Source organism: Leptodactylus fuscus, chromosome 5 (assembly GCF_031893055.1).
Source record: "Leptodactylus fuscus isolate aLepFus1 chromosome 5, aLepFus1.hap2, whole genome shotgun sequence".
Lineage (NCBI taxonomy): Eukaryota > Metazoa > Chordata > Amphibia > Anura > Leptodactylidae > Leptodactylus > Leptodactylus fuscus.
In genome coordinates this window covers 18,010,267-18,025,936 of record NC_134269.1, presented here as the reverse complement: position 1 = coordinate 18,025,936, position 15,670 = coordinate 18,010,267, and the positions used below count along the sequence as shown (strand labels likewise).

Below are 15,670 nucleotides of genomic sequence, written 5' to 3'. Positions count from 1 at the left end.
CAATGGCACTGTATACCAGTAGTAAAAATTGTGGGTGCACGTAACCCCAATATATTCTTTGAATTACCAGTCAGAAACTGGCACTATATGGCAGTAGCAAGAAATGAGGGTATTTATAACCCCAATATATTCTTTGAATTCCCAGTCAGACAATGGCACTGTATACCAGTAGTAAAAATTGTGGGTGCACGTAACCCCAATATATTCTTTGAATTCCCAGTCAGAAACTGGCACTATATGGCAGTAGCAAGAAATGAGGGTATTTGTATTCCCAATATATTCTTTGAATTCCCAGTCAGACAATGGCACTGTATACCAGTAGTAAAAATTGTGGGTGCACGTAACCCCAATATATTCTTTGAATTACCAGTCAGAAACTGGCACTATATGGCAGTAGCAAGAAATGAGGGTATTTATAACCCCAATATATTCTTTGAATTCCCAGTCAGACAATGGCACTGTATACCAGTAGTAAAAATTGTGGGTGCACGTAACCCCAATATATTCTTTGAATTCCCAGTCAGACACTGGCACTATATGGCAGTAGCAAGAAATGAGGGTATTTGTATTCCCAATATACTCTTTGAATTCCCAGTCAGACAATGGCACTGTATACCAGTAGTAAAAATTGTGGGTGCACGTAACCCCAATATATTCTTTGAATTACCAGTCAGAAACTGGCACTATATGGCAGTAGCAAGAAATGAGGGTATTTATAACCCCAATATATTCTTTGAATTCCCAGTCAGACAATGGCACTGTATACCAGTAGTAAAAATTGTGGGTGCACGTAACCCCAATATATTCTTTGAATTACCAGTCAGAAACTGGCACTATATGGCAGTAGCAAGAAATGAGGGTATTTGTATTCCCAATATACTCTTTGAATTCCCAGTCAGACAATGGCACTGTATACCAGTAGTAAAAATTGTGGGTGCACGTAACCCCAATATATTCTTTGAATTACCAGTCAGAAACTGGCACTATATGGCAGTAGCAAGAAATGAGGGTATTTATAACCCCAATATATTCTTTGAATTCCCAGTCAGACAATGGCACTGTATACCAGTAGTAAAAATTGTGGGTGCACGTAACCCCAATATATTCTTTGAATTCCCAGTCAGAAACTGGCACTATATGGCAGTAGCAAGAAATGAGGGTATTTGTATTCCCAATATACTCTTTGAATTCCCAGTCAGACAATGGCACTGTATACCAGTAGTAAAAATTGTGGGTGCACGTAACCCCAATATATTCTTTGAATTACCAGTCAGAAACTGGCACTATATGGCAGTAGCAAGAAATGAGGGTATTTGTATTCCCAATATATTCTTTGAATTCCCAGTCAGACAATGGCACTGTATACCAGTAGTAAAAATTGTGGGTGTATATAGCCCCAATTCTATTGCTAGGGGACTTGCAGGGTATTTCTGGGGTGAAGGTGGGGGGGCACACCGTTGGAACGGGTATCGGGGTATATATCGGGTATACGGGAATACACTGACAGTGTATTCCATTCAGGATCCTGGGAAAGCTGGGTTGCGGCGATTGAGCCCGTCAGTGCCACGTTACACTGACAAGCTTCTCCCTGGAATTTAGCTCTTACAAGAGCTGTTGGTTGTCTTCTCCTTCCTATCCTAGCCTGTCCCTGCCTACCCAGAATCTAAGCCCTAGCTAGCTGGACGGAAACCTCCGTCCTCGGTGAATTGCAAGCTCAGAATGACGCGAAGCTGGGCGGCGCTGTTCTTTTAAATTAGAGGTCACATGTTTTCGGCAGCCAATGGGTTTTGCCTACTTTTTTCAACGTCACCGGTGTCGTAGTTCCTGTCCCACCTACCCTGCGCTGTTATTGGAGCAAAAAAGGCGCCAGGGAAGGTGGGAGGGGAATCGAGTAATGGCGCACTTTACCACGCGGTGTTCGATTCGATTCGAACATGCCGAACAGCCTAATATCCGATCGAACATGAGTTCGATAGAACACTGTTCGCTCATCTCTAGTTGTAAAGCATTAGAAAAACATAGCTACTTCCCTCCAGAGACAGTAAGCCTACACTCACATAACAGTGAAAACTGGCTTTGTGACGGAGGATTTTTTTTAACACACGACTGCATTAAATTCACTGAATGTGAATGGGGGCTGTTCACACGACGGTGTAACAGACCATCAAAAAAAGAGGTCATGTTTTATTTTTTCCATTTTCACAGATCTCACAATACACTAAAATGTATGAGTGATCCATAAAAATAGTTGCCTCTTGGGTGCAAAATATCTGTTATAAATATTCATTTTTCATAACCGTTTTTCCCCGCAATTGTGAGAATCTAGATTTATACACCTCTGCAGGTTGGCTTTGGTATTGCAACTTAATTCTTCTGAAGTGTAGGAGGCTGAACTGCAATACCGCACACTACCTGTGGACAGGTATAGCACTGTTTCTTGACATAGGCAGCTGTGGTTTTGTACATTATATTTTATATAACAAAGTAATATTCATGTATTGCTTTTAGATTGTTCACATAAGAACACTGTACTCACTTTCGTCTCCGATGCCTCCTTTCTCTGTCATCTCTTTTTACATCATTTTCATAGGTAGACTGTGCAGTATGCCGATGTCTCCTTCTTCTCTCACCATCGGGCCCTTCACTTTCTCCTCCTCCTCCACCACCAACCTCCCTTGTTCTACCCCCTTCCCTCACATGTCGTGTTCTTCTTTCTCCACCACCTGCGCCACCTCTTCCACCACTGCCTGCAGTATACTCTTGGTCTTCCCCAGTTCTTCGATGTACTCTATGTCTACGGTGATCTCCATCCCCACGTGGAAGAGGTGAACCACTTCTGCTTTCCTTGCTTCCACCACCTCGATGTCTCCTGGGTGGATCTTGTGGTGGACGTATCCCTCCATCCAATTCTCCCATCCTATCTTGGAGCCCCAAATCCTGGCTATCGCGACTAATGTCCTGCTCTTTACTTCGTGGTCTACGGCCTGGTTCCTGACCAATGTCATATGCTCGGCCTGCCCGTTCTTGAAACCGTGCTTGTTTACGCAGGTAGTCTTCTGCCCGCTGATGAGATAAACGCTGTTCCATGGGTGTCTTACTCTCTCCTGGTCTACTTTTGTTGGTGTTGTTGTTTCGATTTTCTTGAGGGTCCACAACAAGTGGTCGATCCAAATGTGTCTTAACATCTGGACGAAGGAAGGACATCTTCCAGCGTTCCTCAGGATCCAGCTCACTGTATAGGGCTTCCCGACTATTCATCAAGTTCTGTCGACGCATCTCACTTGTACGTTGCTCCCAAACAGACATATTGATCTTCTGGTTCTTCTGCTGTTCTTTCCTGCAAGAGATAGATAGGTAGATAGATATATAGAAGACAGAGAATGATAGATAGATGGATGGATAGATAGATAGATAGATAGATAGATAGATAGATAGATAGATAGATAGATAGATAGATAGATAGATAGATAGATATGAGATAGATAGAGTTATCCCTCCTATAAACGTATGAATAAACTTACAACTGGGTGATACCATTCCTCTTGTCAAAGGGGAATGGTATCACCATCCCCAACAGGTTCTGGGGATAATGTCAATCCCTAAGGCTGGTCTTCCACGGCCGTAATGTAAGTCCGCAAATGGTCTGCAATTGAGGGTTTTCAATTTATAGAACATGTCCGTAATGGCCGTGAATTGCGGCACTGCACGGACTTGCCCATAGAACTCTATGGGTGAGTGCGGCAGGACACGGACATCTGCGGAGCCTATGTTGCCGATCAGCAACTAGTGTTGCTGATCAGCAACTTGCGGACCGTACATTCAATACGGTCGTGTAAGACCAGCCTAAGGAAAGACCACCTTCTCAGGCCTATGGAGTCTTACAAAAAGCCATTTTAGCTCCACTGGGAGGATTATGGGAAAAATATGCAGATCTGTTTCCCCAACAGGTAATACCCAATGGTAACAATTTCTTCATTCACATATTTGTAGACATGTCTTGGGTGCTCACAGACCCTTGTTATCACTATATAAAGAAATGCCAAGAAAGTCACTGACACAAAGGGGGGAGAGGGGAGTACGTACGCTGCTATAGACATGTTGGCAGCAGACAGAGGACTGACTTCTGAAACTTCCTTTGCTTTCTGCATTGCCAATTTCTGATTAGCCGCCTCCTCTTCCTCCTGTTCATCCTATAGGTACATAAGTATAAGATTCTTAACACCAGATACAGTAAATACATACACACGTGGACAAAATTGTTGGTTCCCTCGTTCAATGAAAGATAAACCCACAATGGTCACAGAAATAACTTGAATCTGACAAAGGTAATAAAAACCAAACTACATGCTGACAAGCCACAAAGCTTCTGGGAGAATGTCCTATGGACAGATGAGACAAGAATCAAACCTTTTGGCAAGGCACATCAGCTCTATGTTCACAGATGGAAAAATGAAGCCTATCTTGAAATGAACACTGTCCCTACTGTGACACATGGAGGAGGCTCTGTTATGTTCTGGGGCTGCTTTGCTGCATCTGGCACACGGTGTCTTGTATCTGTGCAGGTACAATGAAATCTCAAGACTATGAAGGGATTCTAGAGAGAAATGTTTTGAATGTCAGATGCAAGTTAATTCTGTGACCTTTGTGGGGGTTTTCTTTCATTAAATGAGGGGTACTAACAATTTTGTTCACATGTGTATGTATAGTATGCCCCAAAATTGTTACACCCGTTTTTAATATTTGGGACTTTTCTACTCACTCATCAAATTAGGAAAGTGACAGGAAAAATGAGAATGGTCTCCAAAGAAAGTTAAGCAGACATTCACAGTATTATCTGGAGGAATTGGAAATGGCACAGATTCTAGCCTGCTCAGATCCAGAAAGATTTGTGCAAATGAAGTTTATTCGCAGTTGTGCCTAGTAATAAACATAATACAAACACTTCTAATTGACTGGTATAATATACTGGCGTCATACCTTAGTCAGCTCCTGAGCATTTGCAAGATTGTCCACAGCGATAGCTAAGAAGACATTCAGCAGTGTGTCTATTCAGTATTGGTTAAGGAGAACATATGGATTTACTGTATATTATCTGTTGAGGTGGATGGCTTGTAAATATTAGCCATTGCCAACAATCATTGTACATAAAGGGCTTTTCTGGCCCCAACTCGCTCGAGGACACCCAGACCCTGTGCAGATCAGTTGTTGTAGCAGGCTCTGGGTGCTGTGGACAGTCAGTGGGCGCTCGTCATTCAAGTAATAGGAATAGCATGGACGTTTCCCGGGAATACCACTTTGTTGTGGATGGGCCTGCCTTGACATTCCTATATCTTGCCCATCCATCCCCGCGGTGCGGGGTCGGCGTTTCAGACCCCAATAGATTACATATTGATGACCTATTCTGTCAATAGGCAAGTGAAGTCACTAAGCACAACCTTAGACATTCTGCATGGGCTTCATTATCACCCCCCATTTTAGAGTCCCACTCATTGGACGGCTGGTATAGCTCAGTATAAGGATACAGTTCCCAAAAAGGGTGAGGATGATGAAATAGATGGAGGACACCATGCCAGTATTTACTCCTCCCTGAGACTTGATGCCATCATACATTACTGCGTTCCAGTCTTCCCCGGTCAATATCTAATGTTGTAGAGAGAAGAGTGTTAGCAACGTCTAAAGATAGGTGTTAAAAAAGCGACGTGACCAGATCTCATACCTGAAAGACAGTCATTATTGCTGCAGGAAAATTATCAAAGTTGGTAGATGGGGTTTGGTCATCAAAATTAAACCTGTAAAACAAAAACAGAGACATTAAGAGAATGGTAAATAACATGTCGTCCAACAACCAGGTGAATTCTAGGAAGGTAGGATATGTGGCTACTTACTGTCCACCAAACAGTTGCATCCCCAGTAAGGCAAAGACCACAATGAAAAGGAAGAGCAGGAACAACAAACTGATGATGGACTTCATTGAGCTGAGCAATGAGATGACCAGGTTACGGAGAGAGGCCCAATACCTGAAGAAGAAGAAATGAGTAGTGAACATAACAAGGGGTGTACAGAATGTAGGGACCCTTCCTAATTCAACAGAGCCGTTTCCTCTTGGCTTTTTGTAGCAAACCTTAAAGTTGGTTGCCCTGTCTTTTGATAAGTAATGGTATGGTCCTTGTGAAGACAGAAAGCCTTGGACAGCATCTTACAACCAATGTTTATGGCACCAGTTGGTACCGGGCACCTTCCACTTTCACCTAAGTCTCACAGTTGCTATCTAGGGTTGAGCGATCGGGTTCGGAAAAGATCGGATCCCGATCGCCGATTGAGCAAATTTCACGATTGTGATAGGGATCGTCTGGAAAATGATCGGAAATCAGATTTTGAAATCTCAAGATCGGCTCAACCCTAAAAGTGACTCTTCCCATAGAGAAGCATTGACTAGGGTTGAGCGATCGGGAAAAGATTGGATCCTGATCAGCGATCGAGCAAATTTCACAATTGCGATCAGGATCGGCTGGAAAATGATCGGAAATTGGATTTTAAAAACGATCCTGAAATCTCAAAATTAGCTCAACCCCACTGCTACCAAGGCATCCTCCATCCTATGTACAACTTGGGCCTTACTAAATTTCTGGAATACAGAACAGGGGATGAAACACGTAACTCCCCTGTAGATTCACACTGTCCCAACACATAGCATATGATGCAATGTTAAAGGGGTTGTCTAGGCAAATTTTTTATATATTAAATAGGTGTGGGACAAAAATATCCGATTTATCAATATGCCAATAAGTTCTTTGGAACATCAAGGGCGTTGTCACCTCTTTGGAGCAACTCAAGGAAAAAGTAAGGTGATCAACACTCAGGAGATCAAGCCTGTAGCCTACAGGTATATGGAAAGACACTTGTAGACACTTATGGAAATCTTTACTGATGCCTACTTTGTAACCTTGAATATGCGCAGCAAGCGGAGGGCTCTTAAGACGCTGATCCCAAAGGAGGTTCCAGGCTTCACCATTGCCCATATGACCTCAAAGATGCTCCCAGTGATAACCTGACAGACACAGACAGAAGCCTTTTACAGATGTACTTTATAATTCTTGCAGCAACAAAAGATAACAAAAACTGTGTCTTTAATTCCAAATCTGAACATGACAACAGAAAAGCCTATGGAAGATGCCAGTAGGGTAACGATACTTACGGCACAGTCAAAGCAGTTAAACGATGAATGAAAATAAGGCCTGGTTCCAAGACCGTACATTTTTATAAACATTTCGGACATAAAGAGCCCAAGGAAAATGAATTCTGCATAGTCTGTAATAAGAAAAAACACAGTCACAATTTATATTCTATATCAGTACAATGGGGGGGATTTATTTATTAAGGTAGTTACACCAGTTTACTGTTTCTGAAACCCCCCCCACTATAGAGCGAATATTATAATGGACCTTCCAGGACTTAAGACGGTGAGACTGATGTTACTAAAGGTCCTTGTAACCAGTCACTGACCAGCTCTTCTGATGAGCACAGCCCAGCAAGCACAGCACTGTACACTGTATAGTGGTATTGCTTGGTATTGCATCTCAGTCCAGGAATGTGGTTGCTGCTTCGAGCACATGATTGTGGGGGTCCTGGCTTTTGGAGCCGTGGCAGTCTTTTATAGGTCATCCATTTTTTACTCCCAGACAAGTGCTTTAGACCGTGGCCCTATGTTGCAAATAAGTAGTGTTTTGGCCGAAGCGTTTGCAAAAAAAAAATGCTGCGTTTTACGGTAACTGCAAAGTGGATGAGATTTTGGCTAATCCTCAAACGCAGCAGAAATCGCAGCATGTCAATTATAACTATGGAAACGCTGGCCAGTTCCATAGAGGTATAATAGAGACAAAAAGTCTGAAGAGGAAAACTCTGTGGACTTTCTGTGGAAAAAAAACGCAATGTGTTTCCGTCATGGTCTTTTTTACAGTGTTTTTTGGCTGCAGCTCTCTTATAAGGAGCCTTAGTCTTAAATGGTTTCTAAGGGAGTGTGCAATACATCTGATAAATGTATCAGTACTGGCCAGGTATGGAGAAAACCTGCTCTGCACCTTAGGGGGCATTCACACAGTGTAACGCGGCGCTGATTCTTGCATGATAACTCGCATAAGAATCAGTGCTGCAAACAGAATTCCATTGACTTCAATGGGTTCCATTTAACACGCGTAAAACATTGAACTCAATGGGAGGCTTTTTAACCCACTGATTTCAATGTGTTACGCACGTTAAACGGAACCCATTGAAGTCAATGGGATTCTGTTTGCAGCGCTGATTCTTACGCGAGTTATCGTGTCAGAATCAGCGGCGCGTTACACCATGTGAATGCCCCTTATAGTGCCAAGTATGTGTACGACAGAATAATATATATATTAAGCAAATGTCTAAAGTTACTCACAGAGAAAATTAGTTAGCTGTTCATCCTGGCCGTAGTGCACAATAGCCACGCACAGCGTGTTCAGTGCTACAAGACCTAGGACCACCCAGTAGAAGGCCTGAGTCTTCACCATACGCCGGATATAGAAACGTAAGCGTCGTTCCTTCTTGTGTAGATATGAGGAATTTTCCATCTTGGCACTTTTAATACTGGCACGGGCAAAAGGAGAGCCTGTAGAGAGAAAGGCAAAGCAAGCATGAAAAATCACAGAAAGATCACTCGTCATCATCATCGTTCCAACAGTTGTCAATGAAAGCTAGGCTTTGCAATATAATTCACCTAAATATCAAACATGCTTCTACTGCTTATTGAGCACTACACCGAAAAATACATCAGGTGACATGTGTTCTGCATAAGGATACTGAATAATACCCGTAGTGAGTAATGTGGTCATCTAGTTTAGAAATTCAATTTTTATATACCCTACTAGAGAATTAGAGTTAACAGAAGTAGCGCCCTCATTGAGGATCCTCATCTATCAGCCAAAACAGAGAACGCCTTCAAAGAGCACGTTTCACACTAGAGGACCCAGCACCTCTGTGTATTACAACGATAACTTGTAAGTCTCCATACGCCTGTGAAGGTGATCTCTCCTTAAGGAGTGATAATATCCGCAGAACCTGGTCGTCTAGAAGTCTCTCATCTCTGCCAAACCAGTTTTCCCTACGCTGTGCTGATGAGATCCAACAAGATCGAAACAGCGCTGTCCACAGCTGGGATCCTGTTCCTTTTGGAATAGAGCTACTAGTTTGGCTAAAGCTCGCATCATAGCATTAAGGCTTATTGAAAAAGTCAAGCATGATGTTTAAGGGGGTTGCCCCTAGAGGGCAGCAAGTAGAGGCGCTGTTTTCCCATTTACAACTTGGAAAAAAGATTTACATATTTTTTCCCATAATCCCCCAGTGGAGCGAAAATGGCTTTTGTAAGTCTCCATACGCCTGTGAAGGTGATTTCTCTTAAGGAGTGATAATGTCCCCAGAACGATAACTCATTGATTCAAGTGTCATGTGTCCAATTCTTCCTTGTATAAGTGGTGATGCTGTAGAGAAAATAAACACATGCTGCGAGACTACAGCAAATCGCATAGGGTACAAGCAGCAGGACACCCTTGAACAACATTACTTTTTTCATATTGGAAGCCATTTGGACACAATATGTTACAAAATCTCTGTCTGTGTGTAGTCATCCAAAGTGGAAAACTCCTTTAAGGAACTGCAGCATGGCTCACTTTCTCCATAATGGAATATTTAGCTGCTCCTGGCCACCTACCCACAGAAGCAATATCTCCAATTGCCTCCTCTCCTTCATCGGCATTCAGCAGTTCTGTTTTGTTTTTCTTGATTGTGGGTCTCCGCAGGGCTCCTGTAATAAGAAACATAAGATTAGATATTAATGCACCATAACCTTATATATCAATGCATACAGTATAGACTGATGTTATGACCATAGCTGTGGAGCCCAAATAAATGTTACAAAGCTTAGCAATACTGGCAGACAGCACGAAGATTAAAGACTACAAACACCTCTCCAGTGAATTCTTTTTTTGTTCATTTGCTTCCTAAATGCAAAATTTAAACAACTTTCTAAGTAGTCTTCATTAAAAGTTTCCTTTCAATTTGCTGACGTAAAGTCTGTGCAACTGCTGTACATAGACGGCTGTACTGCTACCTTTTACATAAGTCTTACAGCACACCAGTCCTGATTTTTTTGGCTTCGCTGTCCTTCTGCCTCCTGCTCTTAGTGTAAGGCCCCTTGCAGATGACCATTGTGTGGGTGAGTTTGCTATCTGCGAAATACACAGATAGCACGCAGACCCATACTTTTCTATGGGCTCGTACACACGACCGTGATTTTGACGGTCCCGTGTGTGGGCCAACAGCCGCATCAGATATGATAGGTCCTATTCCTGTCCTATTTTGTGGCCTGTGCTTCCGTGGCTCCTAAGGAGCCTCAGAAGCACAGCCTGTTCACGGGCAGCACATGGGGACATCCCCCTGTGCAGCCCGTCCTCTTAATTCAGGGCAGGTTGGTTGCGGTATGGTTGTCTTCAACCGGCCTTAGAGGGAGGGATGGAGGATACATACAGTAGATCAGACTGTGAAGGGGGAAGGAGAAAGCATCCAAGTTTTTAGAGAGCGCAGGCAGCACAGGCTGTACTATAACAGGCTATGTTCAGGCTACAGTTCAACTGTCTGTTGTTGTGATCTGTCAGCGGAAGATAAACTGAAAAATAAAAGTTTTTACTTCATAACATGTACAAATGGGAGGCTTCCTGTGAATATCCAGCAAAATTTACTTCATAGGTCAGGAAATTTTTTTTCTATTTTTCTGTCCCCCAAAAATTGAAACCTCGAAGTCAATGACGGGTATTCAGTGGAAAGTTTTATGTTTTTATCAGTTATAGGAAAAAACATTTATATTTTTGTTTTTCTGAATGTTTGATTTGCAAAAATTGCTGCACAAAAGTTTTTTCTACCTTCCATTCATTTTAAAGGTCTTTGCGAGGCAGAATCAGCCTGAAGATAGGTCATGACAATTTTGTTTCTCCTCTGGCTGGAAAAAAAATCAGCTACAGGAAAAAAATCTGCTTCTTACTCCCATTAAATGATTGGGAGAGTTGGGAGGCGTTTTCTGAGGCAGATTTTAAGGCACATTCTGCCTCAAAATTCACCTGCAAAAAACTGTGTGAACTTACCCTAAAGAGCAACAACAGTCTAAGTGTTGCCTCGGAGTGTAAAACACAATAGGAGGAGGAATAACACAGACTGTGTATCAGTGTACAGAGGAATAACACAGACGGTGTATCAGTGTACAGAGGAATAACACAGACTGTGTATCAGTGTACAGAGGAATAATACAGACTGTGTATCAGCATATAGAGGAATAACACAGACTTTGTATTAGCGTACAGAGGAATAACACAGACTGTGTATTAGCATACAGAGGAATAACACAGACTGTGTATCAGTGTACAGAGGAATAACACAGACTGTGTATTAGTGTACAGAGGAATAACACAGACTGTGTATCAGTGTACAGAGGAATAACATAGACTGTGTATCAGTGTACAGAGGAATAACACAGACCGTGTATTAGTGTACAGAGGAATAACACAGACTGTGTATTAGTGTACAGAGGAATAATACAGACTGTGTATCAGTGTACAGAGGAATAATACAGACTGTGTATCAGTGTACAGAGGAATAACACAGACGGTGTATCAGTGTACAGAGGAATAACACAGACTGTGTATCAGTGTACAGAGGAAAGCACAGACTGTGTATTAGTGTACAGAGGAATAACACAGACTGTGTATTAGTGTACAGAGGAATAACACAGACTGTGTATCAGTGTACAGAGGAATAATACAGACTGTGTATCAGTGTACAGAGGAATAATACAGACTGTGTATCAGTGTACAGAGGAATAACACAGACGGTGTATCAGTGTACAGAGGAATAACACAGACTGTGTATCAGTGTACAGAGGAAAGCACAGACTGTGTATTAGTGTACAGAGGAATAACACAGACTGTGTATTAGTGTACAGAGGAATAACACAGACTGTGTATCAGAGAGGAGAACCTACAGCAAACACTTCAAGGTTAGGGGGATTACACAGTCCTCAGCATCAGTGTCTGTCAGTACAGAGGAGAGGAGATCCCTCCTACACTGCAGAAGAAGAAATCGGAACAAGGATGAAGGTGTGCTGATATCTTGTAAGGAGGTGGGGGAAGGGAGCTTTCTCACATGTATGGGCAGTTTAAAATGACTTGATATAAGAAGACTTGTCCTGATGTCTTGTATCATTCATGTAATAATGAGTGATGAATTACCATCATAAGGCAGTCTCTCCACATCGCTGTCATCTTCAGCAAGAATAACCTCCTCTGCAGAGAGCAAAATAAAAGACACTTAGAAAACTGAAAAGAAGAGATATACAGTGAATATAGTAGCGGGTGAACTACAAATCCCAGCATTTAGAGGAGCTTACTTTTTACACTAGGTTCACAGCTGCATAGTTGTTACTGTTCTGGTCAGAGGACTAGAAGAACAAAGAAACTGATCCATTTTATGAGAAACATAAACCAGTTCTTTTTAACTGAAAGCGCCAGTCTGGGACCTGCAGGACTGTTCTGTCTGGCAATTTTAGACAGACATGCACTGTAGACTGTGATGTAGATGTGAACCAAGTCTTATTTAGGGCTCGTTCACACGGGGAAAGAGGGGACGGATTTTGGCACTGAATCCACGTCAGAATCCGCCCCTTCACAATAGAGGTCTATGTAGACCACTAGCTTACTTTTTTCCGTGAGCAGTTAGTTCCCACTCACGGAAAAAGGAGCGAGCTGCCATTTCTTCAGGCGGATTTTGTGGCTGAGTCAGCCCCGGCGTTCACCTTGCGGCAGCGCCCTCCGGGCTACTTCCATTCATTTGGGCCTACCCTGGAGCTGGAAGCTGCGACTGTCGGAAGTCGCGGCAGGCACGTTTTGGTCCTATTCTGATGCGACTTCCCGCGTCACAATCAGGACCAAAATCTGCCATCCTGTGCCCTGTGTGAACTAGGCCTAAGTATTCATTAAATTGCAAATATATATATATGAAATGCCAATGCCCCTATTTCTATGTTAAGACATATTGGCAGATTTATTCTTTCTCACACACCAGTGAAATAAAAAGATCACTGGTGTGAATTGCAGCAAACTGCTCGCCTCTTAATACAATTAGCACTTTTAGTTTAGATTTTTACCAAACAAATGAGGGGGTCGGTTTACACCCAATACTGTTCAAAACTGGTAACGATGTGGAGTTGTCAGAAAAAAAACAGATCAACCAATACAAAGATTTTTTGAAATTAATCAGCACAGAAAGTTATTACTGAGAAACAATGAAAACTGGCAGAAGGGGCCGTACCTGCCTTCAGGTCTTATCTAAAAATCTGTTTTGGCATCTACTGCTACTTGGATCAGCTGAAATGCTGAGCCGACCCTTTCCTTCTCTCGCTGGTCCCACACCATCTCTGCACCTCCTCCTGGCTCCATCACATACCAGCAGGTCAGCATCTGTAGCCATGTGGTGAGGAGCAACTGCACAGCGAAGTTACTGCCATGTTGTGGTCTATCGTGTGCCACTGCTAGGTGACGTTTTATGATTCGACCTTACTAAAACATATAACAATCTCTTAAAACTGGAAATATTTGCTGACCATTCCTTCTGTCCGTCCCTTTATCTATCTGTCACTGCCCCTATATACTTCTGGCCAAATTGTCTTTCCCTATTCTTCCGCCACATACTTCCTAATAAACAGTCCAGTCCTATTAATGTGACCACCGCCTATTTTTGGCGTCAATGTTAAATAACCAATCGCAGAAGGCATGTGTCATCAGCCATCTGGGTGCACTCATCATTGTGGAAGGCACGATGGATCAACACAAGTATACATTTATCCTTGCGGACCATGTTCATCCCTACATGCAAAATGTTTTCCCTCAGGATGATGGTATCTACCAGCAGGACAATGCGACGTGTCATAAAGCTCGCAGTGTACGTGCGTGGTTCGAGGAGCACCAGGGGACCGCCTTGATCGGGTTGTTCGCGCCATGGATGCTCAACCGTGTAACCTAGCGCAGCTGGACACGGAACTCACATCTCGCAGCGGTCCGCCCTGCCAAAGGTGGTTATTCTGGATTTTGACAGGTGGTCACATTAATGTGACAGGACTGTGTATGGCACACACAAAAGACCCATCGCTTAGACCTATATCCACTAATTCTGGCTCAGCTCCATCTTGCCAACTTTCCCTTTAAATGCAATGCTGCATGAAATCTTTACCCACTGCAACTGACCCTACTTTTGACCCAAGTCTCTCTGTCCCTCTTGGCTCCTTAAATTTGGCTCCTTTACCTTCACTGAAGAATTGCGCCAGCTTTGGGAATACAGGAGTCAGGTAAGTAGGAATGTTGTTTTATTTTTTCTTGCGGGTGTGGATGGCATTAAAAGAGAGCTATTTGGGACACTAAACTCAGTCCATAAGGGGTCGGTGGTTTAGTGTCCCAAATAGTGTCCTTGACTGCTTACCTTGATAATGTTTATATTCTTCCCTTACAGAAATAGGCGCCTAAACTTTTATCTAGTGATCTATAGATGTCTAAAAAGTTGTGAGATGTGGGAAGGGGTAGCCGATACCCCGGTCATGCCCTACATTCATTGCTGTAACATTGTTTTGTGTTTGTACAATATGGAGGCTGATATGTTATTGCGAATTTGCGATCATGGGATTGTACTGATGTCAGATCATATAAGGACATATCACTGTATGCTGATGTAGACCAGTATACGGCAGCACAGGCATAGAGGATGGATAAGTAACGGAGGCCAAAATTCCCATCTTTGACCTGGTAACCCTAAGCAGATGATATTTAGAAGTGCTGATTCAGATCTGGAACCAATAACACTTAGGGAATAAAGGAAGAAAATCATTGTGGGATCGGCTACACTCAGGCATGTGCTATATGTCAGGTCACGCGTGTATCAGTAATTTGCTATCGATTGCTGATGCATGGCTAATAGCGTGAACTATCAACATTACCCTATGTTATTGGTATTCTTCTCCCTCCAGCAGGGGGCAGTAGTGACTGCTTATGTGTAACACATGATTATAGTCTACGGAACAAACTATTGACATACTTTCAGAGGTTCATTTAGGATGGAGAATAGATTTCAATAAGTTCAAGTCCATGAGCCATGAAACTGACCACTAAAAAACACATCCTGCTCCAAAAGATTCAACTATAATGAATAGAAAATGGCAGAACTAGCGTCTAGTAAATCAGGGCAAGAAAGAGAACTGCATCTATACCGCAACTCATATAGCAGTGAGCAGCGGACGGACTAAAGAGGTCCTCAAAAGCACCAGATATAAAAATGAGACACGAAGATAAATCTATGACCCACCTGCTTTGGAAATCCACTCCATGTAGCCATTCAATTCCCTTTCTATCTGCTGCTGTCTCCTCAGCTTCATGAACGCTCTACGGTTTTCTACGCGCTCTCTCTCTTTGGCAAACTCTCTATATAAGACAAAACATACAATATTTCCTTCCATCTCCAGTTTCTAGGACAATACATAAAACATCCAAATTATTACTAGAGTGCATTTCTATTGTATGACGGTAGACTCCACAAAGGCGGTGTATGTTGTGCTAGCCCT

General features: G+C 42.7%; 1 protein-coding gene across 1 annotated transcript in view; it reads right to left on the bottom strand.

Annotated features, from left to right (window-relative positions):
* The window catches only part of CACNA1A (calcium voltage-gated channel subunit alpha1 A), a 232,868-nt gene that overhangs the window by 121,972 nt on the left and 95,226 nt on the right, over nt 1–15,670 (bottom strand). The window contains exons 8-19 of the mRNA XM_075272510.1: nt 15,415–15,530; nt 12,297–12,350; nt 9,731–9,823; nt 8,423–8,632; nt 7,196–7,308; nt 6,936–7,048; nt 5,886–6,017; nt 5,717–5,789; nt 5,523–5,640; nt 4,978–5,045; nt 4,084–4,190; nt 2,537–3,337 (exon numbers count right to left, since the gene is read on the bottom strand). Coding sequence (XP_075128611.1) covers nt 2,537–3,337; nt 4,084–4,190; nt 4,978–5,045; nt 5,523–5,640; nt 5,717–5,789; nt 5,886–6,017; nt 6,936–7,048; nt 7,196–7,308; nt 8,423–8,632; nt 9,731–9,823; nt 12,297–12,350; nt 15,415–15,530 — 1,998 coding nt within the window. The remainder of the gene's footprint in view (nt 1–2,536; nt 3,338–4,083; nt 4,191–4,977; nt 5,046–5,522; nt 5,641–5,716; nt 5,790–5,885; nt 6,018–6,935; nt 7,049–7,195; nt 7,309–8,422; nt 8,633–9,730; nt 9,824–12,296; nt 12,351–15,414; nt 15,531–15,670) is intronic.